The sequence below is a fragment of the Gorilla gorilla genome, chromosome 10 (genome assembly GCF_029281585.2).
Source record: "Gorilla gorilla gorilla isolate KB3781 chromosome 10, NHGRI_mGorGor1-v2.1_pri, whole genome shotgun sequence".
NCBI classification, from domain to species: domain Eukaryota; kingdom Metazoa; phylum Chordata; class Mammalia; order Primates; family Hominidae; genus Gorilla; species Gorilla gorilla.
This window is the reverse complement of record NC_073234.2, coordinates 72,973,242-72,997,822: the sequence shown is the minus strand read 5'-3', so window position 1 is coordinate 72,997,822 and position 24,581 is coordinate 72,973,242. Positions and strand designations below refer to the sequence as shown.

The window sequence follows — 24,581 nt, the reverse complement described above, 5'->3', positions numbered from 1 at the left end:
TGAAAGTTTTTAACATGAAGAAATGTTGAATTTTATCAAAAGCCTTTTTTTGCATCTATTGAGATAATCATGTGTTTTTTGTCTTTAGTTCTATATAGGTGATGAATCATATTTATTAATTTAAGAATGTTGAACCAACCTTGCATCCCAGGGATAAAGCCTCCTCGATTGTAGGTTTTTGATGTGCTGCTGGATTTGGTTTGCCACACGTGTTTTTGCATTGATGTTCATCAAGGATATTGGCATGAAATAATTATTTTTCGTTGTCTATCTGACAGGTTTTAGTATCAGGGTGATGTTGACCTCATAGAATGAATTAGGGTGAAGTCCCTCTTCCTCAGTTTTTTGGAATAGTTTCAGTAGGAATAGTACCAGTTGTTCTTTGTACATCTGGTAGAATTCAGATGTGGCTATGTCTAGTCCTGGGCTTTAATTGGTTGGTAGGCTACTTATTATTGATTCAGTTTGCGAGCTTGTTATTGATCTGTTCAGGAATTTAATTTCTTGCTGGTTCAGTCTTAGGAGGGTGTATGTGTCCAGGAATTTATCCATTTCTTCTAGATTTTCTAGTTTGCATGCATGGAGGTGTTCATAATATTCTCTGATGGTTCTTTGTATTCCTGTGTGGTCAGTGATAATATCCCTTTTGTTGTTTCTAATTGTGTTTATTTGGATCATTACTTTTTTTCTTCTTTATTTGTCTAGCTAGTGGTCTATTTTACCAGTTTTTCAAAAAACCAACTGTTAGATTCGTTGATCTTTTGAATTTTTTTTTTTTTTTTGTCCCAGTCTCCTTGAGTTCAGCTCTGATTTTGGTTATTTCTTGTCTTCTGCTAGCTTGGGTGTGGGTTTGCTTTTGGTTTTCTAGTTCTCTTAATTGTGATATTAGGTTGTTAAATTGAGATCTTTCTAACTTCTTTTTGTGGACATTTAGTGCTATAAATTTCCCTTTTAACACTGTCTTAGCTGTGTCCCAGGGATTCTGGTATGTTGTATCTTTGTTCTCATTAGTTTCAAAGAACTTCTTGATTTCTGCCTTCTCTTCATTATTTACCCAAAGTTATTCAGGAGCAGGTTATTCAATTTTCATGTATTTGAATGGTGTTGAGCTTTTTTCTTAGTTTTGAATTCTGTTTTTATTGCACTCACGTCTGAGAGAATGTTTGTTACGATTTCAGTTCTTTTGCATTTGTTGAGGAGCATTTTATGTTTGATTGTGTGGTCAGTTTCAGAATACATGCCCTGTAGCGATGAGAAGAATGTGTATTCTGCTGTTTTGGGGTGGAGAGTTCTTTTCTTTTCTTTTTTTTTTTTTTTTTGACAACGGAGTCTCACTCTGTTGCCCAGGCTGGAATGCAGTGGCGTGATCTCGGCTCACTGCAAGCTCCGCCTCCCACGTTCATGCCATTCTCCTGCCTCAGCCTTCCGAGTAGCTGGGACTACAGATGCCCGCCACCACGCCTGGCTAATTTTTTGTATTTTTTATTAGAGACGGGGTTTCACCGTGTTAGCCAGGATGGTCTCGATCTCCTGACCTTGTGATCCACCCGCCTTGGCCTCCCAAAGTGCTGGGATTACAGGCGTGAGCCACCGCACCTGGCCTGGGTGGAGAGTTCTGTAGTTGTCTTATCAGGTCCATTTGATCCAGTGCTGAGTTTAGGCCCTGAATATCTTAGTTATTTTTTTTGCTTTGATGCTCTATTTCTGTCAGTGGGGTTTTGAAGTCTCCCACTATTACTGTGTGGGAGTCTAAGGCTCTTTGAAGGTCCCTATGACCTTGCTTTATGAATCTGGGTGCTCCTGTGTTGGTCGCATATACATTTAAGATACATCTTATTGAATTGAGCCCTTTGCTATTATATAATGCTCTTACTTATCTTTTTGGATCTCTGTTGGTTTGAAGTCTGTTTTTTTCTGACATAAGGATTGTAATCCTTGCTTTTTTTCTGATTTCCGTTTGCTTGTTAAGAGTTTTCTCCATCCCTTTATTTTGAGCCTATGGGTGTCATTACATGTGAGATGGGTCTCTTGAAGGCAGCATACCATTAGGTCTTTGTTCTTTATCCAGCTTGCCACTCCGTGCCTTTTAATTAAGGCATTTAGCCCATTTACATTCAAGCTTAGTACTGAAATGTGTGGATTTGATTCTGTCATCATGATGTTAGCTGGTTATTATGCAGACTTGTTTGTGTGGTTGCTTTATAATAGTGTCACTGGTCTGTGTACTTAAGTGTGTTTTTGTAGTGGCTGGTCCAAATAAAGCTTTCATCAATGCAGTAGGAGCCAGTTGTTTTTTATATTTTGTTCATTGTAGATGTAGGATCATATTATAGTTAAATTATCACTTTTTAGGGAGTTAAATGCTGAATATTCTAAATTTCTGATTGATATTTACCTTAAAGATTAGTTTGTGAGGCTTCATACCCAACTCATATGTTTTTTAAAAGTATACTATATTTTAGCATTGGTATTTCTGGTTAAAATGTTAAGTTTTTTGTAAATTTTAGTTTTTTATGTTTATCAAGAGGTATAACTTAGGTATTTCACTGTACTCTTGTGGCAAAACATTCTTTATATGAATGTATTTCCTCACCACCATATCCTTGTTTTTTTTACTTTGAAAAAATGTTAGGTTGATGCAAAAGTAATTTCTGTTTTGGACCATGAATTTTAAATCATTATAACTAGGCTTGAACCATCTTTATTAAGCAAATTAGGAACCATTACAATCAACACATTTTTGCCAACAAGAAACAAGGTTGTTTATTCCTGTAGTGTAAAAATCCATGCTTCAGGATTCAGTAACCTCTTGGAAAGCATTTTCTGCACCCTGCTGGTTGTGGAAATGTTTTCCCTGAAAAAGTTGTTGAGATGCTTGAAAAAGCGGTAGTTGGTTGGCAAGAGGTCAGGTAAATATAGCAGATGAGACAAAACTTCATGGCTCAATTCGTTCAACTTTTGAAGCATTGGTTGTGCAACATGTGGTCAGGCATTGTCATGGACAAGAATTGGGCCCTTTCTGTTGACCAATGCTGGCTGCAGGCATTGTAGTTTTCAGTGCATCTCATTGATTTGCCTAGCATGCTTCTCAGATGTAGTGGTTTTGCTGAGATTCAGAAAGCTGTTGTGGATCATACTAGCATCAGACCACCAACCAGTGACCATGAACTTTTTGTGGTGCAAGTTTGGCTTTGGAAAGTACTTTGGAGCTTCTTTGCAGTCTACCTACTGAGCTGGTAGTTGCCAGTTGTCATATAAAATCCACTTTTTGTTGCATGTCACAATCTGATTGAGAAATGATTCATTGTTGTTGCATAGAATAAGAGAAGACGACACTTCAAAATGATGATTTTTTTGATTTTCGCTCAGCTCATGAGACACCCACTTATTGAGCTTTTTCACCTTTCCAGTTTGCTTCAAATGCTAAATGACTGTAGAATGGTCAACGTTGAGTTCTTTGGCAACCTCTTGTATAGTTGATCAGCCTTGATGATTGCTCTCAATTGGTTGTTGTCAACTTCCAATGGCCAGCCACTGTGATCTTCATCTTCAAGGCTCTTGTCTCCTATGCAAAACTTCTTGAACCACCAATGCACTGTACGTTTATTAGCAGTTCCTTGGCCAAATGTGTTGTTGATGTTGTGAGTTGTCTCTGCTGCTTTATGACCCATTTTGAACTAAAATAAGAAAATTGCTCATATTTGCTTTTTGTCTAACATCATTTCCATGGTCTAAAATAAACATAAAATAAACAGCAAGTAATATGTCATCAGCAAAAGAACATAAAGTGAGAAATGCCCATTAAAATGATGTATGACATAACCACATTAATTTAAGAATGTGTTCCAACATCAAACAGCGAATTCCAACAATGCAAAAACTGGTTACTTTAGCAACAACCTAATACAAATGAAAATCTACCGTTTTCAATTTATTTCACCCTTATGGCTGATTAACTTTAATGGATATAATAACAATAGAACTTTATTTAAACTATGTATTCCTTGTAAATTTGGGCATATAAAATTTCTTGGAGGTCATTTAAGAGTTTAGGTGTCTAATAGCTGCTATTTCTTTTAACCTGCTTGAAAAGAGGAGATAATGACACCTAACATTGAGTTGAGAGTTGGAGTCTTTAGTAGGCTCAAATTTTGCTTTTGAGTCCCTGTTATGGGTTGATGGCACATGTGTTTAGGTATCTAGCTCTAAGTATATGTTGGTGTGATGACTAAGTTTTTTTTTTTTTAATAAATAGTATTTTCACCATATTAATATAAAATAGGCTGGTCTTCTGCTGTTGAAACTATTATGATTATCAAATTTATAAAAGCCACAAGAATGTAGTATATAAATTGTCAGGTAGACGTATACATTGCCTTTGTTAATACTTAAATAGAGTACTCTATTTGGATAGTACCCAATGCTTCTCAAACTGTAGATGTAAACTTGGGCGAAGAGCCCTCAAAACTCTGAAGTGAATAATTCTGTTTATGTACAATAATACTTATGTTGTGTGTACTCTGGAAATTATTATGGGGCTGTTTATGTCATTTTAGGATGCTGAGTCAGCTTCTGGCAAATGGTATATTTGTAATCTGACAACTGTCAATAAGGTGCTAAAAGTCTTTTTCATAGATATTTCTATTTTATGATTTAAATAACAGGCAAAGAAAAGAAAGAAGATTTTAATTTCAAAATACATAGTGATTAAGTCAAAGATTATTAATATACATTATAAAAAGATTAACAGCAAGAGTGTCTTGGACATATAGATAGAAAATAGAACAGAAGAAGCTCATTCAGAGAATAAGACATAAAATCTGCAACTGAAGAAAAACTAGCATACATAGAAGTAAGAGAACTGAAAATAATCTTTGTAGCTTAAATGAATGCAAATTGTGGCAAGCTTTATGTTGAAGGTTCAAAGAAAGAGAAGAAAGAACAAATAATTGTGTTTCATTTTGCTAATATTCACATACTGTAACTAGATTTCCTATTATAATTAACTGGATGGGCAGAAGGGGACTTTAAAGTAGTTCTGTTTTACTTCATTAAGTCTTGTTTTCTACTGGCAGTAGGATATAGTTAAGAGTTTATTTGAGGACTGTTGCTTTTACTTTATTCTTTTAATTGGCATTGTTAAATCACTGTATATATGCCAGCTAGTCATGTTTTGCTTTCTCTTTAGGCATTTAATGATAGACTGTTGTTGGTATCAATTTAAATATATACTTTATGAAAACATTAGTTTCTTAAAATTCTTTTTGAAGTTTTCATCTCTCTGTCTCTTTTTTAACTTATCCTTTTCCTGTTTGGTTCTCTGTATTCTGTTTCCTTGTCTGTATTTTTTTTTTTTATTCCAAGAGATGGGGTCTTGGTCTGCCACCCAGGCTGGAGTACAATGATGTGATCATAGTTCACTGCAGCTGCGAACTCCTGGGTTCAAACCATCTTTCCACCTCAGCCTTCCCAGTAGCTGGGACACTGTGCTCACCTCTTTGTCTGCAGTGCGCCTGGCTCCTTGCCTGTATTTTTCATTGTTTTTTTAACTACTGGAAAAATAACACACACACACCCAAAATCTTAACATGATTTTAACTTGCATTTTTAGTACTTGTGGAGTGGAGAATATGAGCTTGAGATTTAGAGTAAAACAGACATGAACTCTGCTCGTGACTTGACAGTCTTCTAGTTTGTGAAATTTTGTACTTTATAATTAAACTCAGAATCTTAGATTCTTCATTTATGAAATGGTTGTTATAGGGAGGACGAAATAAGTTGACACACACACAAAAATACTGCACAGCACCTCGACCAGAGTATGTGCCAGGTCAATGACAGTTCTCTCCGCTTTTTTCATTTCACTTAACAGAAATTTGAGCTGTTCTTTTTGGTCATTGATAGGCTTTGGCTCTGTGTCCCCATCCAAATCTCATCTCGAATTGTAATCCCCCCATGTCAAGGGAGGGACCTGGTGGGAGGTGATTGGGTTATGGAGGTGGTTCCCCCCACATGCTGTTCTTGTGGTAATGAGTTCTCACAGGATCTTCTGGTTTGAAAGTGTCGCCCTTCCCCTTCTCTGGCTCTCTTTCTCCTTCTGTCTTGTGAAAAAGGTGCCTGCTTCCCCTTTGCCATCTGCTGTGATTGCAAGCTTCCTGAGGCATCCCCAGCCATGTGGAACTGTGAGTCAGTTAAACCTGCTTCCTCTTTTTTTTTTTTTTGAGATGGGATTTCACTCTTGTTGCCCAGGCTGGAGTGCAGTGGCACGATTTCGGCTCACTGCAACCTCTATCTCCTGGGTTCAAGCGATTCTCTTGCCTCAGCTTCCCGAGTAGCTGGGATTACAGGCAGGTGCCACTACACCCAACTAATTTTTGGATTTTTAGTAGAGATGGGGTTTTGCCATGTTGGCCAGGCTGGTTTGGAACTCCTGACCTCAGGTGATCCGCCTGCTTCCGCCTCCCAAAGTGCTGGGATTACAGGTTTGAGCTACTACGCTTGACCTAAACCTGCTTCTTTATACATTACTCAGTCTCAGGTAGTATCTTTATAGCAGTGTGAGAATGAATTAATAGTCATGTAAAAAAAGATATTTTAAAATGAAAACTATTCATTGTCTACATTCAGCACAAGTTTCAGGGTTATCTGATTCTAGCCCTGTTCATTGTCTTTGAGCTATTTTATATTTACAGCTCTTCATATGTTGTAGGAACTGATAGACATGAAATTCTGATTGACTCTGCACCTTTAGAAAAAAAGCAGTTGGACCTCCATTTGCAATTTATTTCAATATTTGTTCACTCTCTATAAATTTGTCCTATTTTAAATGATTTTTCCTTTGAAGTGATTATAACATTTGCCTGGTTCCCTCATTGTATGAGTAGAATAAAATCTTTAATATATATCTGCTTTATCGCTGTGAGTCAAGATTTTATCTTTTCTTTGAAAATCATGTTTTTATATTTAAAATATTTCCAAGAAATGTCTAAATGAAATTTTTAGATTGATTTATTGAACACCTTTGATATACAGCACACTAATATTTTAATCATTTGCTATTTGGAGTGTTGCAATAGTGATATCAAACTACAAACAATGGCAAGTCGTTCCATGACATCTGACAACTAAGTACTTTAGATAATAATTTATTTATTTTTTATTATTTTAATACCAATGTGATAATCTCAGGGTAAAGTTTTCTAATGTAAAGGATTGCTCTGTATCTTACATTACATAGTGTCTTGAATATAGTGCTACTCTACGATTGTATTTTGAATAAGTGATTAGATAAGTGAGTCCAATAAAGAACACAGGCACTGTTTTCTTAAGTGTGTCATTATGTTTTAATGAGTTTAAAAAATTTCTTAAGGATCTAGTTTCCAGAGACTCAGGAGCCAAAAACTACCTCAGCAGGAACTTAACATTTTAAAATGATGTGTTCGAAATGTATCACTTTAGCTTAACGTGTGATATAATTTTTTCTTGCACTTCAGAAATTGCTTAGAATTTTGTTCACTCAGTGTGAGCAAGAGTTAAAAGAAAAAAGGCTTTTATTTTTAGACAGTAAATTTGGATAAAAGATACTATGATTTTGGAATATTCCTCCCATATTCTTCAAACTGTTTAGACTCCTTATATCATTTTTTATTGTATTTTACTTCATTAGTTTATTTCTATTTTTGTTTATTTTTGGATTCTGTGGTATTTTCTTGCTGTGATATTAAAGAAGCAGTGGGGAATGAAATTTTTTTAAATTTTATTTTTTAAATTTTCCCATTCAAAAAGTTATATTTATATTTGTGTTTATATTATATAATTTTATGTTGACTATGCTAGCAAAAGATTACGAGGTCTCTTCCTCTGCATCTCTTTTAGAAATGGTAACAGTTTTTTTTGTCATTTGCAGAATTCCGAAATTTGATTATTGCAATTTGTAGTATACAGGGTTACCCAAACAGCCCTCTGGAACACTGTTATTCCTCAAAGAAGCGAGTAGAGGTGGAGTCTTTGTTTATAGTATGCCAATAACTCTAGAAAATAATTAAAAATAACTAAAATGGTAGAAATTTTATCAATGATGTAATCATTTTATTAAGGAAGTGATCATTTTTATTTCCTATGTTCCTCCATCTTGGCCTTTTAAAAGCTATTATGTATTTTTCCTTCAATTTCCAACCTAGATGTCTTAGATACATCCTAAAATCCATTATATTACATCTATATATCTATACATATAATATATAAACATATACATTATATATCAAGGGTCATTTCCTGTGAGTAACCCTCCTTGGATAGAAACAAGGATTTTCTAAACACTGACTTTCACCATTTTCTGTAAATTTTAAAAGAAATGTGTACACTTAGTTTCAGTTTTTTTTTTAGTAACATCTTCATATTTAGATATGTGATTTGGATCTCCATAAGCACTTGCAAATTCTTTGTTTTTTCATAACAGTGATTTCCCTACATGAGTGATTTTCAAAGGTGTCAGAAATGAGCATTGAATAGGAAGATGTGGATTCAGCAACATAGATCTGAAAATACATTTGGGGATCAGAGGTGAGATGACAGTTTATGAAAGCAGATAGTCACCAGCCTCTAATGTACCTAAAAGATGAAAGAATGGGATAAAAACAAGGACCTGCATTGGATAATAGGGTGTTTGAATGAAAATTAAAGATCAAAACTATTTTCTGAGTTACAAGTTATAAAAATCATTATTTTGTTGGCATATTCTTCTTGAATTATTTTAATCATTAACAGATAAACTGATTTTTTGGGGGGGTATAGGTAAAAGTGCATGGCTATTTTTACCCATTTCTTATTTATAATTAATAAGAGTTATTATGTTTATGTAAAATGAAACAGAAATGACCACAAACAGAATTACTGGGAAAAAAAATTGCATACTGTTTGGAAACTTGGTACTCCTTCACCTGTGTCATGTTTTGACATAGTTAGCTTTTTGTGCTTTAGAAGAGATCTGTCAATGAAAAATGATATGTCCAAGTGACTTGCTAGTTACCCTCACAAAGTTAAAAATGAAGAACTGCCATTCATTGCACTTTTGATTTGCTTTGTAGCTGTGAAGGAATATTGTGCTGACTTTGTATTCTCTAAATCTTAGAACACCAAGGATTTCACATTTAAAATAAAGCAAATTGTATCTATACTCTGCTTAAGCATTAAAAGCAAGCAAACAAACAACATATCCAAAGAAACAAAATTTTATGGATTTCTCTTAAAATTTTTGGCTGTGTTTTTGTGGAAGTAGGTGTTGTTGGGCACACCTGATTTCCTGCATTTAAAGATTTTGGGCATGAGGACTGACATTACACAATTTTTAATAGACCAAAGAATACTGTAAGCACTTTGAAACTTTAAAAATTGCACCTTGACTAAGTGAGAAGATAATTATATTTTACATACTAGAATTTGTAATTTTAAAATTATGTTTACAATTTCCCATTTATTAAGCACACACATTTAAAACATGTATACCATCGTTACTATAAAATAACATTTTGTGTCTATATACGTGGACAATATTTACCAGGACAGATTTTCTTCTAAGGGTTGAATGTTATAGGGCAGTCACCTTAAATTGGTGAAGCTATGTGAATTGTAGCATAGCAAAAACTGTAGAGGTTTAACTGAAAAAAATCTAGTTCTCACTTAGAGGGAAATAATATGCTCTCTTTTCTTTCACAGATGCTATTCATTTGTTTTCTCATTTTATATTAAAAATTGGATTTGGGTTATGAAACACTTAGTAAACATAGTATCAAATTCAACAACTTTCTGAAAATTCCTCTGATGCCTCATAAATTGATAGTGCCTATGAATTGTAAGCACTTTACATGCAACTTTTCATATGTCTTATTGGTCTGATTAGCAGGATGCCAGAAAGGCTTGCATCTCCAAATTTTGTGTTTATTGGTCTGTTGCTGATTGTTTAGTTTTTTTTTTTTTTTTCCCCACAAAAGCTAGTTGGCCCCTATTAGTCTTTACTTTGAAGCTGGATCTTTTCCTATCCTGTTAACTCACAGCATGCTTTGATTGGGGGTTAACGTGACTCCTGGGGGTTGATTATTTCAATTAGGTAGGATATTGAAACAAAAGTCTTTAGAAGTATATTTTTAAGCAGGTATAGTTATTTTTTTATTTTTCCTTTGTTGTATTTAAAAATAACACACCTGAATCTGCTATTTAACTTAAGAACTAGAGTGTTAACCAATTTCATAATTTTTCTTCTATCCTATCCCTTTGCCTTTGTCCCTAGAGGAACCACTGTCCTCCATTTTATGTTAGCATTTCCTTGATTTTGTTAAAAAACAAAAAAAACAAAACAACAACAACAACAACAACAAAAAATTGTGTGTGCTTCTGTGCACATATATATATATAATAAGAGCTTTGCTTGTTTATGTGCTTTATAAAAATGGGTTCATACTGTTTGAAATCTTCAGGATTTATATTTTTAACCCAAATTTTGTCTCTAAGATTCAGTCATGTTGTTTCATATATCTGTAGTTTCTTTATTTTCACTGATAAATAATTGATTATGCCACAACACAGGTACCCATCTTATGTCAGTGAGTATTTAGGTTGTTGCCACTTGTTTGCTGTTGTGAACAGTAACCTGTAGAAACTTTCTGATATATATTTTTAGTGGTAGCAAGTCTTTCTTTATTTAGCAGTTTTGTCTAGGGAAGGATTTTGTGGAGACCGAGTTATTTTTCCTCTAGTGAGTAATTCTTGAGATGTGTTGTTTCTTTTTTATTATATAATTTCCCCTTTGCTGTTTCCTCTTTACTTTTATTGTGACTTACAGAAAACCTTGAAGAAATGGACAAATAATTCCCATATATCCTTCCTTCATTTTCTTCAAAGGTTAACATTTTACCACATTTGCTTTATCATTTTCTTCCTTTTCCTTCTCATTTTTCTTATTCTCCTCAGTATTTATTTAGTGTTCTTTTTGTTCTTACACTGAGGGCATTCAATCAAAATACTATGTCCCAAAGTAACTTGGGTTAGTTCTTACCCCTCCCTCTCTCATACTGTGTTATGTGATCAGGTTATTCATTTGCAAGTTCATTTGTTGTTCTTTGTATTCCGTTTTAGGATTTCTCATTCCCCTGCCTGTTGATTTCATTTTTCTTTTATTGAGTATGTGAAACATTAACATGGTGCCAAAAGTTGAGAACTGTATTAAAACCTGTATTCAGAGAAGAGAGATTTCTTGCCATTCATTTATTATCTTTCCACCTCATTCCTGCCTATCTTCCACTATCAGTCCTGTTTGTTTTTGGCTTTATCCTTCATACATTTCCTTTACAGCAAATAAGTAGATGTATGTATCTTTGTCTTTTCATATATTTAAGGGCGTTTTGTATATTTTCATTTTGGTAAATCGTTCACATCTTTTGCTCATTGTATGGATATTTTTTATTCCCTCAACCTTTTTTTCCCCCTAGGTTTTAAATGTTCTTTATTTATTAGGAATATTGGCCCTTATCTGTGATACATGTTATACATATTAGTTTTTTTTCTAAGTTGTTAGTTGGTTTTTATATTTGTTTTGACAGAAAAAACGTTTAATATATTCTATGATGAAATTAGTCAGTCTTTCCTCGTGTTGTATCTATAATCAAGCCATAGTTAGAATGCCCTTTCTTATGTCTAAGGTAAAGAAGAACTCACTCATGTTTTCTCCTAGGGTATATGATCTCATTATTAAACTGTTTAGATCCCTGATCCTCTTTGGAGTTTCTTTTTGTGTATGATATGATATGAGTTTAATTTTATTTAATACATTTTTTCCAAACAACTAATCAATTGTTCTATCACTATTTATTAACAAGCCCATCTTTGACTCAGTGATTTGAAATGCTGCTTTTATCACATACTTGCTTCACACATACTTGGATCTATTTTTGGACTTTCTGATATGTTCTTCTGATCTGTTAATTGCTGTGCCAAATAATATACCATCTTATTTATAGAGATTGTGTAACATAATTTAATACAGCAAATTTTGATAAATAGTAGTATGTTTTAATATAGTTTAATTTAGTATATTTTAATAAGAGGGAATGGTATTCCTCATATAGCTTTTCTCTTTTAGGGTTGTTCTGTTCTCTCAAGCTCACTTTTTTAATGTGACATTTAATGCCCATTTATCTAACTTCATTATAAAAAACTTATTGGGATTGTATTAAGCCTATACATTAATTAAGAGAGGACTGGGATTTTTATGATATTTAGATGTTCTATCCTATTACAAGAGATATCTTTACCTTTGTTTAGGTCTATTTCTTTGTCTTTCAGGAGTGTTTTAAAGTTTTCCTCACACTTCTTGCTAAATTTATTCTTAAGTACTGTATTGTGTCTTTGTTGCAGTGAAAAATACTTATTTTCTTTACCATTATATTCTCTAAATGGTTATTGTTTTTACATATGAATTATATTGGTTTCTGCTGGTCAAGTTTATATCCTGCTACTCTTCTGAATGCTTTTATTATGAGTTAATTTTATATGTATTCTCATGATAGAAACATGAAATTATTTTCACCTTTTTTCTGTTTTTATGGTGCTATTTCATTTCTCTTGTTGAATTGCATTGATTTGTGCCTTTAGTACAGTGTTTAAAGATATAGAGTTAGTAGGCATCCTTTTCTTATTCCTCATCTTTACGGAAACACCTTTAATCTTTTCCCATTAGTTAAGTTGCTGCCTTTAGGGCTGAGGTTTATACATTTTATTTTCTTAAAAAGTGTCCATCAGTTTCTGTTTTCTGATTGTTTTTAACTGAAATGGGTGTTCAGTTTTATCACAGGCATTTCCAGAGTCTGGAGATAATCATATAATTTTTTTTAATTCTGTTAATATGGACTATTATATTAATGAATTCTGTAATAGGTAACCAGTCTTGCATTCCTGGAGTAAGTTCTATTGGTTCATTACATATCATTTTAATATGGTGCTGGATTCATTTTTTAAATATTTTATTTAGAACTTATACTTCATTATAAGTGATACTCTAATCTGAAAATCTTGAATTTTTCTGATTTTTAATGTCTTTATAAGGTGTTACTATTAATGTTATGTTAATTGTAGTGTTAATGAAGTTTTCCTTCATTTTCAGTGTTCTTCTCAATTTTAGAATATTGGGTTTGTATAATGTTTGAATTTTTGGTAGAAATCCTCTTGAAATAATCTGAGCCTAATGCTTTCTTTGTTGGGTAGTTGCCTATTTTTTTCACAAGAAAATTTATTTTTAAAAGTTGAAAAAAATATTTAATCAGATCAACTTTTAGAAACTACATTTCTTTAGGAATTTTTTCATTTTTCTAAATGCTTTGATTTACTTAGAAGTCTGTAGAAGAGCCTTATTGCTTACTAATTTTTTCTGTTTTAATAGCTATATTCTCCTTGTCATTTAATTTTGTATATTTGAGTTCTTTCCCTTTTATTGTTAGTTACTATTTTGTTTAATTTTCATTTGAAATTCAGGATTTTGATTAGTTATATGTACCCTTTTTTCTTACTAATCTACTTCAATGAATGCAGTATCTTTATTATTTTCCTTATTCTACTTTTTAAATTTTCTTTTTTGTTTCTTTTTTAGTTTGAGCTCGGAATTTAATTCATTGTTTTTTAATTAAAGTGTTCAGGGCTATGAAGTTTGCTTTCTAATCACTGCTTTAAATGTATCCCATATATTGTTATGCAATGGTTTGTCACTATTTCTTAGAAATCTTATAGTATCTTAACAGATAATGAAAAATTAGAATTATATTGTGCTTGGGTGAATAATGGGATAGGTGTGAAAAGATTTCTGGAAAAGCTTGTTTTGAATGTTGCCAACTTATAACTTCAGTGACAACTTCCATTTACTGAATGTTTAGCATGTACCTGTCACTGAGCTAGGTGGTTGGTATGCATCATCTCATTTAAGCTGTATAACATCATTTTGAGCTACCTATTATTTCCCCATTTTCACAAGAGCAAACTTTGGCTTAGAAGAGTTATTGTAATTTGCCTAAGGCTGCATAATGCATAAATTGTTAATGTTTAAATTTGAATCCATTTCTTATGGCTTTTACCTAGACAATAATATTGTGAGGTCACAGAGGTCAGTACCTCTGACGGGGCAGAGTCAGGGAATGTTAGTAGTATGGTGTGACTGGAGTGAAGTTAGCACTTAGTGGTATCATTTCTGGCTTGAGCAAATGGTTTTTTGATGTATTATTAACTGAGATGGAAAACATGAAGCAAAGCAGGTTTATTTAAGATGATGGGCAAGCTTGGTATACCTGTTGGACAACTGAATGAAACTATCTGGTAGTAAGGTGAGTATATAGATCTAGATTTCTGCAGAGTGATTTATACTGGAGATGTATTGGGTATCATTAGCTTAGAGGTGGTAATTTGAAGAGTGGGTTTTGAAAGTGGTAATCTGGAATATTCAGTACAGTGAGAAGATCAGAAGAGATATGAAATAATGAAACTTGTGGTTTATTGGAGAAAGAGCCTGAAAAGGAATCAAGGAAATGGTAGTCAAAGTGTTAGGTAGAAATATAGGAGATCATGTGTAACAGGCACCAAAGGAGGAGTTTTAAGAAAAATGGAGGGTCATTATCATTCTCTGGAGAACTAAAGAAAGATAAGATCAGAAGTGTTTATTTGATTTAATAGTATCTGATATGACAAGTAGTATCTTAAATAACAGATCCAGTGGAGTGATGAAGATTGGGTCGAGGAAGAAGAAAATGGAGACGGGTTATGAACTGTTCAAGAATTTTGGTTATGAAGAGAAAGGGTCATAGTATGGTACTAGCTAGTATGTGATTCAGGGTACCTTCATTCCCTCTCTCTGCTGTCCTCCTTCAACCTCTCCCTTTCATCTCTTTCTTTTTCTCTTTTCTTTCTTACTCGCTCCCACTCTTCCTGTTTTCTACCTACTTTCCCTCCTTTCTCCCTAATATGATACACTTGAACATTTAATGTTACAGGATGAGAATTTAACTTGGGACAGCATGACATCTTATCTTATGCCTTTAAATATGAGTAACATAAATAAATATTAAAATAGGTGTTAGATCAGAATGAAACTGTTAATAGTTTCTTGAATACAGGATCACAGCCACATATATACCTTTAAACATACTTGCTCAATAAATTTTAATAATAATCTTTGAAATAATAAAATATCAACACTGTACTAAATGCTTTACATGTTTTCCACAATTTCAACCTTATCAGCAAAATCTCTGCCCATTTTATAGATGAGAAAACTGAAGCACAGAGAAGTTAAGTAACTTGTCCATTGTTCTATACCTGGTATGGCAGTGTGGTTCTAGAGTCTATGCTCTTAATCACAAGGCTGTATTCCTTCTCACTCCACTGTACTAGTTATTTTCATGCCTTTAAAAATTCATTAGTAATATTTTTGTTGTAAATTATGATACAGAATTAGAAGTGGGAATATTTTGACATTTTGAAGAACTCTCACTATTCTACTTGTATAGAATAGTGAAGATTAGAAAAAAAAATAATTTCCGAAGTAGGGATACCAAGTACAAACATCAATTAAAATTTCACTTTTCTGTATTTGAGTTAAAGAATTGAAATGCTTGGCCAGGTGTGGTCGCTCACACCTGTAATCCTAGCACTTTGGGAGACCGAGGTGGGCGGATCATGAGGTCAGGAGATCGAGACTATCCTGGCCAACATGGTGAAACCCCATCTCTACTAAAAATACAAAAATTAGCTGAGCGTGGTGGCGAGTGTCTGTAATCCCAGCTACTTGGGAGGCTGAGGCAGGAGAATTGCTTGAACCCAGGAGGTGGAAATTGCAGTGAGCCAAGATCACGCCATTGTACTCCAGCCTGGGTAACGGGGTGAGACTCCGTCTCAAAAAAAAAAAAAAAAAAAAAAGAAAAAAAGAAATGCCTATGGGTGAAGCTAGACTATATTAATTATATAGTATGGCACATAATATCTCAAAAATGCAATATTGCTAAAAATGCAATATTGCTACATAATAAAAGTGTGTATAACATAATTGAATTCTTAGAATATCAATCACAAATTGATGTATTTCTTATTTTGTTTATATCTGATGGCCTTATAAATGTCTTTCTTCAGGGAAACATGCAATTTTCATTGTGAGCTGCCTTCCAGAGTTTATGGTAGAACTTCACTGACGTTGCTGATGCCAATGTGGAATAAAGGTCTTTATAGTTTAGAAAGTTAAAATGTATAAATGGGCTGCACCAAAAAGTGACTCACTTTCCTTAAATTTTAAAATACATAATACAAACTTATTTGAATTTTTAGAAAGAACACTGGAAAATCAAGTAATATATGTACGACATGTTTATCTTGCTTGTATCCGTACTTTTGTCCTATGTCATACTTGATATTTGGATTCCCTTTCAGGACCTTTATATTTGAGCTCTAATCACAATCTATTTTTTTTTTAAAGCTAATTGAAAAAGAGAAGAAAAGTTATTATTTTTCTGTATGGACAATTCAGCAAACTTAAACTGACTTTATTTTAGCATGAAAAACTTTTGTTTGTTACAAAAGAGACTTTAATGCAGATATTGTTGGATTAGTTGTTTCAAAGTAATTGTTCTTTCCCCTTACTTATTTTATTGTAATAAATATTAATTGGTTGAGTTGCCTACCGAGTCATAAAGCCATTGAGTACATGGGTGCATCTGTATTGCTCACTGCTGTCTCTTCAGTCCCTAATGCCTGTGACTGGCACTGGTAGGTACTCTAGTGCTTTTTAAAAAATTAAATGGATTTTTCTGAATGAAATGTATGAATATATAATATATATATATGAGTACTATGTTGGAAATGTACTCCTTATGGCACTGTGTTGGTATGTAAACACTAAGACTTTATACAACTATTTTGTTTGCCTGGATCTTACATGGAAGTGTCATGTTAAATTAAAAACACTAGTTTTAGCTTTCACAGATTGGGCCCTGAGGAATAGTCATAGAATCCTGATTTTTCACTCTCATTGCTTTTACTTTCCTTACTTTTTTCTTTTACTCTATTTCAGCTCTCTTTCTTCCCTTCAACCTGTTCCCTCTCTGTTTTCTCTTTAATAATCCTATCCTTTTTGTTGTTGTTGTTTTTCTTTAGTATCTGGAGTCCATCTTTCACCATCTTCTCCTGAGATTGTACTGGACCATGACCACTCTTCTGCCATTGGCTGCCTCTCTTCTGATGCCATTATTTCATCACCAGAGAATACACATGCAGAGAATAGCATTGTGAGTCAAACTATTCCAAAAGCACAGGTAAAGACAAACATATTTTTAAAGGAGGTTTGCATATTTAAAAAATTGCCTGCTAATTTAATTGATGCTTTTTACATTTTTTAGCCTATTTGTCTAAAAGAAGTATTTCTGCAATAGATATTCTAATTTTGAGGCTAATACTTAGAATTCAAAAAAACTATATAATATATTTGTTTCGTGGCACAATTGCAAAGTATTTAAGTAGCCTTAGTTACCAAAGTATGATTTGAGTATCTCATTTATTAAACTTTACTTGGCTTTGCATTTCAAATCTTGAACTTGAAAAGGGAAAATAATACAAAGAAGAATAAGTATTTCTCTTTTCAGCGAATCTTACCGCACATTTTCAGGTATTCAAGCAACTATTTCAATTTTAGAGTAAAAACCAAAAATATAGCAATTATAAGGTTTATTCATTCAAATATTTTTTAAAGCAAGAATTTATGCTAGCTGCTGGAGGTAGTCCCAATTTCTAAAGTGCTGTACACAATTTTGAGTCACCTGTTAATTTTGCGAGACAGTGGTGATCAATAGAGGTCATTGATAAATTTCAGAGTTTGATTTACAGTTTAAAATATAAACAAATTCTAGGTTTGTGTGTAAATTTAAGAACTGTTAACAACCAGATATGTCTATCCTTATTCATACATTTTCAAGCACAGGAAAAAGTTTTAAGTCTTTTAGTGCATTGATAGCAAAATAATGAATACTTTAGATTTCAAAATTAAGAGGAAATTTTGTTTCTTACAGCAAAGATCGGGTTGTTGTAAAAGTTTGAGGTCTTCTCTTGATCTACTTAAAGGGTGAAATAATTTCGGAACCTTTTCAACAACTTAATTTCCAAATGTGGTTTCTAGTGCCCTTTGGATGTTTTCATTATTGGTATAGTGTAAACTTTCCTCTCTTGTGTATTTTTTTTTTTTTAATGTGGTTTAGATTCAGCAATCAACACACACTCATCTGGATATCTCACTTTTTCCATTGGGTTTAACTGATGAAAAAAGTAATGGAACAATTGCCCTTGTGGATGATTCTGAGGATCCTGGAGCCAATGTATCTAACATACAGCTTCAGCAAAAAATTTCAAGTCTGGAGATTAAACTCAAAGTATCTGAAGAAGAAAAACAGAGAATTAAACAGGTATATTTACATTTGCCTAAGAAATGTTTGAATTGCAAATATTAGAAATTTGATATAATCTCAAACTCTGATTAAAAACTCATCAGAGGAAGAAGATACTTTTCTCCCTTGGTTGTAGGTTTAAAGCAGTCATGAGCTTATCACTTAGAAAAGCCTTTGATAAGAAATATATTTTACATATGTACTTTTAAAGATATGAACATCATTTGCTAGGTTTTTTCTAACTATTGCTTTCTTTTTTGGTTTATTTTTATTTACTTTGGAAGCAGGTAGTATTGTGTTTCTTATGAGGAGGTGAAATTTTGCGACATCAACTTTTCCCTATGGGAAGTTAGGCATCACGGGATATTTGACAAGAGTACTTAGGTATACAGCCATTTTAGTAAATTCTTTACTTATGCTTTCTTCCCTGTGAATATATAGCAAATTTATAGAAATTGTATGTAGAGGTAGATTATGTTGATGAAATTAGTTGAGATGCTCATATTCATTTGTTGGAATGAGTAAATGTTGTGTCCATGTTTGATATTGGCCTAGAAATTAGAGTGAAGCATGTAATTTATAATATTGTTAGATTTTAAGCTGTACTTCCCATGGATTCTTTCTCTGACAAATGTTTTCTGACATGTTCATTGAAAAAACTAATTATATTTTATGCCATTAAATATTACAAAGCTTGTATTTGGATTTTTATTTTAGGATGTGGAATCATTGATGGAAAAGCATAATGTCTTAGAAAAAGGCTTTCTAAAAGAAAAAGAGCAAGAGGCCATTTCTTTTCAAGATAGATACAAAGAACTTCAGGTAAGGTGATTGAACTTAAGATTTAAAATGTAAGCCTTTTGATGAAGCATGTGCTATAATTTCAAAAAGTGCATAATGAATATCTTATGAATGAAGAATCAGATACTTGCTTAAATATATAAAATTGACCAACATGGGCTAAATTAATGGGAAGACACCCATTTTGAAAAATATGAGTCTGTGAGCAGCCCTGAGGATTAGTAGTTTGAGGCCCAAACAATTTGGTAAGAAATATTCTGTTTCTGATGGATACATTTTGGGAACTGTTTATTCTAATTTTTGTTATAATAATTACATTTGAATTACATTTAGAATCCTGTAATCCATAACTGAGACACTTAACTTTTTTAAATAAATTGTCTCCTTTTCTCCTTCCTAAATTTTCTTATTTATTTCTTCTACAGTCTAACCTAACACAGTAAATGGCAACTCCATCTTTCTAATTGCTAAGACTAAAACTAACTCATTCCTTTTTGTACTTACTCAATGTCTGTTTCTTTAGCAGGATTTGTTGGCTGTACCTTCAGAATATCCAGGTTTCAACCATTTATCATCATGGTCAGCGCTATTAACATATTGTATATTATCATTATTTCTCCCTTGGATTACTAAAGTATATTCTAACTAGTCTTTTGTTTTTGTCACTGCCCACGTGCAGACCATTCCCCCCATTGCAGCCACTGTGATCTGATTGAAACTTAAAGCTAGTCATGTCGTTATTCTGTTCTAAAACCTTCGTGGGCTTCTTATCTTTCCCACGCTAAAAGCCAAGTCCTTAAACTGGTTTTCAAGGCTCTGTGTTCCCTTATGTCCCTTCTTCCTCTCTTTTCCTTGCCTCTTTTTCCTCAGTCATTTTTCTTTTTCCTAATGTCCAGAGTGCTCAGATTCCCTCAGATACCTGCATGGTTTTCTTCATAGCCTTCAAGTCTCTGTTCAAGTAATACCTTATCAGATAAGCCTTTCCAGACAATGCTGACATCCTCTCCGTCCACCTTATCATAGTCTGCTTTATTTTTATTCCTAGCACCTTTTACATTTGACAAATTATATATTTACTTGTTTATTTGCCTGGATCACTGTAATAGTCTCCTAAGTGGTCTTCTGGCTTCCACCCTTGTTCTTTTCCTTCATGAGTTTTTAATTCAGCAGGTAAGAGTAGTGTTTTAAAAATGTAAATCAAATCAGATCCCAGACTCAATTCCTATTTTCATTCCAATATACATTTTCAAGCTTTTCCAGTTTACCCTCAGGTATTTATTTACACCAAGCTTTACAATAAGTTATAGGTGAATGTGTGAGTATGTGTGGGGAAGGACATTCTTTGCCTGTTGGAGGGGTATGGTCCATGATTCACTCACATATCCCTGCCTGGAATGCTGTTCCTCCTGTAGATAAGTTTCTTAAAAATACAAAACTTGGAAATAAGAAAAACGCAGGCAGTGTGTCTTTTCAGCGCCTGTGATGACATTGTTTAATGTGCCCACCTCAGGAGTACTTAGGAGAAAGTACTTTATTTGACTCACTGTTTATTCTTGAATAAAAGTCTCAGATGTAGTGAAGTTACATGTTAATTTATAGATTTTTTTCCCCTGAAGAGATGCGAATAATTCTGTCTGTTAGAAAAGATAACTTCTAAGAATATAATTAATTGCCCTGTAGGATATTAACAAGTTTTATCTCTAACCTAGTGCTTTTAGTCCAACACTCCATGTTGTTAAATTTCCTATCTAAATCCTGTTCTTCACACGCTGCTTAAACCAGTCTTAGCATCTTATTCATTTGGTCTTATACGATATTAACCAGTTTCGTCTCTAACCTAGTGCTCTTAGTTAACACTCCATTGTTAAATTTCCTATATAAATCCTGTTCTTCAAATGCATCTTGAACCAGTCTTAATATTCATTCAGTCTTAAGATAAATGATTAATTTATTAGTAAATGAACAGAATAAATCTTTGGTATATCTTCAATTGGTATTTACATGAGTCAGATTAACTTTTTGAAAATATACTTTTAACAGCTCTCGCTGAACTCTAGCTTCCTTCTGATATTTGCTCAAATGCTACTCTTGTGGAGGCTTTTCTTAATCATGCTGTATAAAATAAGGCCCTTTGTACTTGCTCAGCATCCCCTAGCCCTTTTTATTTTATCTTTTCCATACCACTTATTCCTACCTGTTATTTTATTTTGATTTGTTTATTTTCTGTCTTTTCTCCACTACAGTGTAAATTCCTTGCGATTAAGAAGTTTTCCTTCCCAGTAGTACTTGGCATATAGTGCATGTTCAATGAATACTGTTGGATGAATTGAATAGATGAACTAATATCATGCACCCTGCTCCCCAAGGACTAATTACATTGTGTATAGCCACACTTACTGACCTCATCCTTGGAATTATGGTGCTGATTAAAAGGCATAGTACTGAATAATGAGATAACTTTGTGTTTCTTTGTCTCCACTGAATGACTTATTCTGGACCCTTTAATGAGACATACATCTTTGAGAGTTCAGTTTTTCCATCTATAAATGGGAACAGTAACATATCAGAGAGACTACGTGAGACTTAATGTATATCACTTTGGGTTGTTTTTACATTAATGACCAATATAAATGCTATCTGGCATTATCATTGTTGTCTCACTGCATTTACTATTAATAGTGATAATCTAGGAGTGATGACTTGAGTCTTCAAAGCTAGTTCCTTTTGTAGGAATCAGTACTTTTCAAAGAAAACTTTTTTCAGATGACTTCATTTTAGGACCCATAGGCTTCTCTCTCCTTTTTATAGCATGGGAATAAAAGAGTAACTTACGGAGTGTTAAACACCTTGGCTAAATGAATTATAGAAAAATGTACCAGGAGGTCTCATAGCCAAATCGAAGTTAAAGTAGGCATACTGTTCAGTTTATATGTCACCATACCATCTCTGAGGAAAGCATTTCTATCCTCAGTCCCTTCCATTCATTTGATGTGCCAATTCTTTGTTTTTTATTTGGTTATTGTATATTTCATTTCTAAAATTTCCATTTGGTTCTCCTTCATATCTTCCATTCTGTGCTTAAACTTTCTATTCTGTTTGTTTCAAGCATGTTCATAATTCCCTGCCGAAGCATTTTTATTATGGTTGCTTTAAAATCCTTGTTAGAAAAATATCATCTCAGTGTTACTATTGATAGTATTTTCTTACCCAAGTTGAGATTTTTCTGATTCTTAGTATGATGAGTGTTTTTTAATTTTATCCTGCATATTTTGGGTATTTTGTATGATACCTTGGATCTTATTTAAATCTTGTATTTTAGCAGGCCTCATCTGATACTGTATAGTTTGGGAAAAGATTAACCATTTTGTTAATGTCAGGTGCAAGTAAAATGACAAGTTTTCCACTCAGCCCCCTTTGACACCCTGGGTAGGAGGGATACTGCCTTACTCCTGAGATAAGGTGGGATTTCAGGGCTCTCACAGGCCTTAGCAGATACATCCCTGGCTGAGAGCGGGAGAGGCACCTTATTACTGTTCCACGGGTGCCTTACTGTGAGATTAGGTGAGATCTTCTTACCTCTGGATAGTTATAAAAGTTCTGGCTTCCCACTCAGCTTCCTCTGACACAGGAAAGGAGGAAGAGAGAGTCTTTTTCCTTTTGGATGGGGATAGAAGTCCTAAAACTGTCTTCACAACCACTTGGTTTTCTCTGATACCACATTGAGGTCATCTATGGGCACTTCATTGTTGCTGGGGCGAGAGTGGAAATCTAGGTTCAGTACTCAGCCTTTTGTGACAGAGGTGGTTTAAAAATAAAGGCGAAACTTGGAATAAGGAAAAAGGTGAGCAGTGTGTCTTTTCAGTGTCCTATAGGGTCATTGTTCAATAGGCCTACACTATGACTATTTAGAAGAAAGTATTTTGTTTGAGTCATTGTTTACTGTTGATTAAAAGTTTCAAAGTTAGGGCCATGCGTGTTTTTTTTTTTTAATTTTTTTTCCATGGTATTTGGTTGGTGTAGGATGTTTATTGTCTAAAAGTTTTCTGTCTTGCTAGATTGTGCCTTTCATGGATGGCCCTTTTGTTACAGAGGATTGACTTTTATTGGGGCTTTTGTGCCTGTTGGTGTTTCCTGGTTGCTGGCTATTCCACTCCCCAGTTTGGGATATATGAGGCTAAAAGAAAACTCACAGAACTCACTGCTTTGTTATTCCTTGGATTCCCAGGTCCCTAGTTAGTCTGCCTTCCCTCTGCATTCCAGAATCCTCTTAAATTTGTTTTAATAAAATGTCCAAACTTTTTAGCTCTATTTATTGATAGAAATAGCGAGAAGTGTGTCTTTTTAATTTTAATCTGGAAGTGGGATAGAAAGCAACCTTTTAAATTTTAGTTATTCTTTGTTGTAGCTACATCAGGAAATTGATATCAAAGTTAAAATACATTAATTTGAAACAGGTAACTTTGAGTCGGTTTTTTTTGGAGGGGGGGAAACAGGTTAATGAGCTCCCATGGAGTCATTCTAGATAGAGGAAGGATACATAAAAATATATGGATAATTCGAAATGGGAGATAATACATAAATCTCTATATCTGCTTTATATTTACTAAGTTTGTGCATATTTATGTGTATGTGTTAGATATTCTGAAAGTGTATTTTCAACAAAAATATTTACATTGTACTGTAAATACCTGATTCAGGAAGAATTTAGAAATCTTAGGCTTCCGTATTTGACCTTTCTGCAATCCAGTTCTTTCTGAGGGTTATGGACTTCTTTCAAACTAACACAAAGTCATTTCTACCTAATAATTTCTTAGGAATAAGAGATGTGATTAAATTTGTGAGCGTCAAAGAGGGCTACTGTATGTTAAATGTGTATAGGATGAAATATTAGCAAAGTAAGTTTTTAAATAGTGATATGGTTTGGCTGTGTCCCCACTCAAATCTTATCTTGAATTGTAGCTTTCATAATTCCCACATGTTGTGGGAGGGACCTGGTGGCAGATAATTGAATCATGGGGATGTGTCTTTCTTGTGCTATTCTTGTGATAGTAAATGTCTCATGAGATCTGATGGTTTTATAAAGGGAAGTTTCCCTGTGCAAGTTCTCTTCTCTTGTCTGCTGCCATGTGAGACGTGCCTTTCACTTTCCGTCATGATTGTCAGGCCTTCTCAGCCAAGTGGAACTGTGAGTCCATTAAACCTCTTTCTTTTATAAGTTGCCTAGTCTCGGGTATGTCTTTATCAGCAGTGTGAAAACGGACTAATACAAACAGTGAATATATATTAAATTTCTTGTTTGGATTTATGGTCTGCCAGTCATCCTTT

The 24,581-nt window shown here is 33.6% G+C and overlaps 1 protein-coding gene across 5 annotated transcripts in view; it reads left to right on the top strand.

Annotated features, from left to right (window-relative positions):
* CCDC91 (coiled-coil domain containing 91) overlaps nt 1-24,581 on the top strand; it is a 363,679-nt gene that overhangs the window by 102,125 nt on the left and 236,973 nt on the right. For 2 of the 5 annotated variants that reach the window (XM_063694095.1, XM_019039364.3), the window contains 3 exons: nt 17,176-17,333; nt 18,270-18,473; nt 19,173-19,277. In XM_063694095.1, coding sequence (XP_063550165.1) covers nt 17,176-17,333; nt 18,270-18,473; nt 19,173-19,277 — 467 coding nt within the window. Of the gene's footprint in view, nt 1-14,165; nt 14,361-16,158; nt 16,245-17,175; nt 17,334-18,269; nt 18,474-19,172; nt 19,278-24,581 lie in introns of those variants that run through there. The other 3 variants (XM_019039366.3, XM_031001045.3, XM_055357882.1) reach the window with 3 other exon arrangements.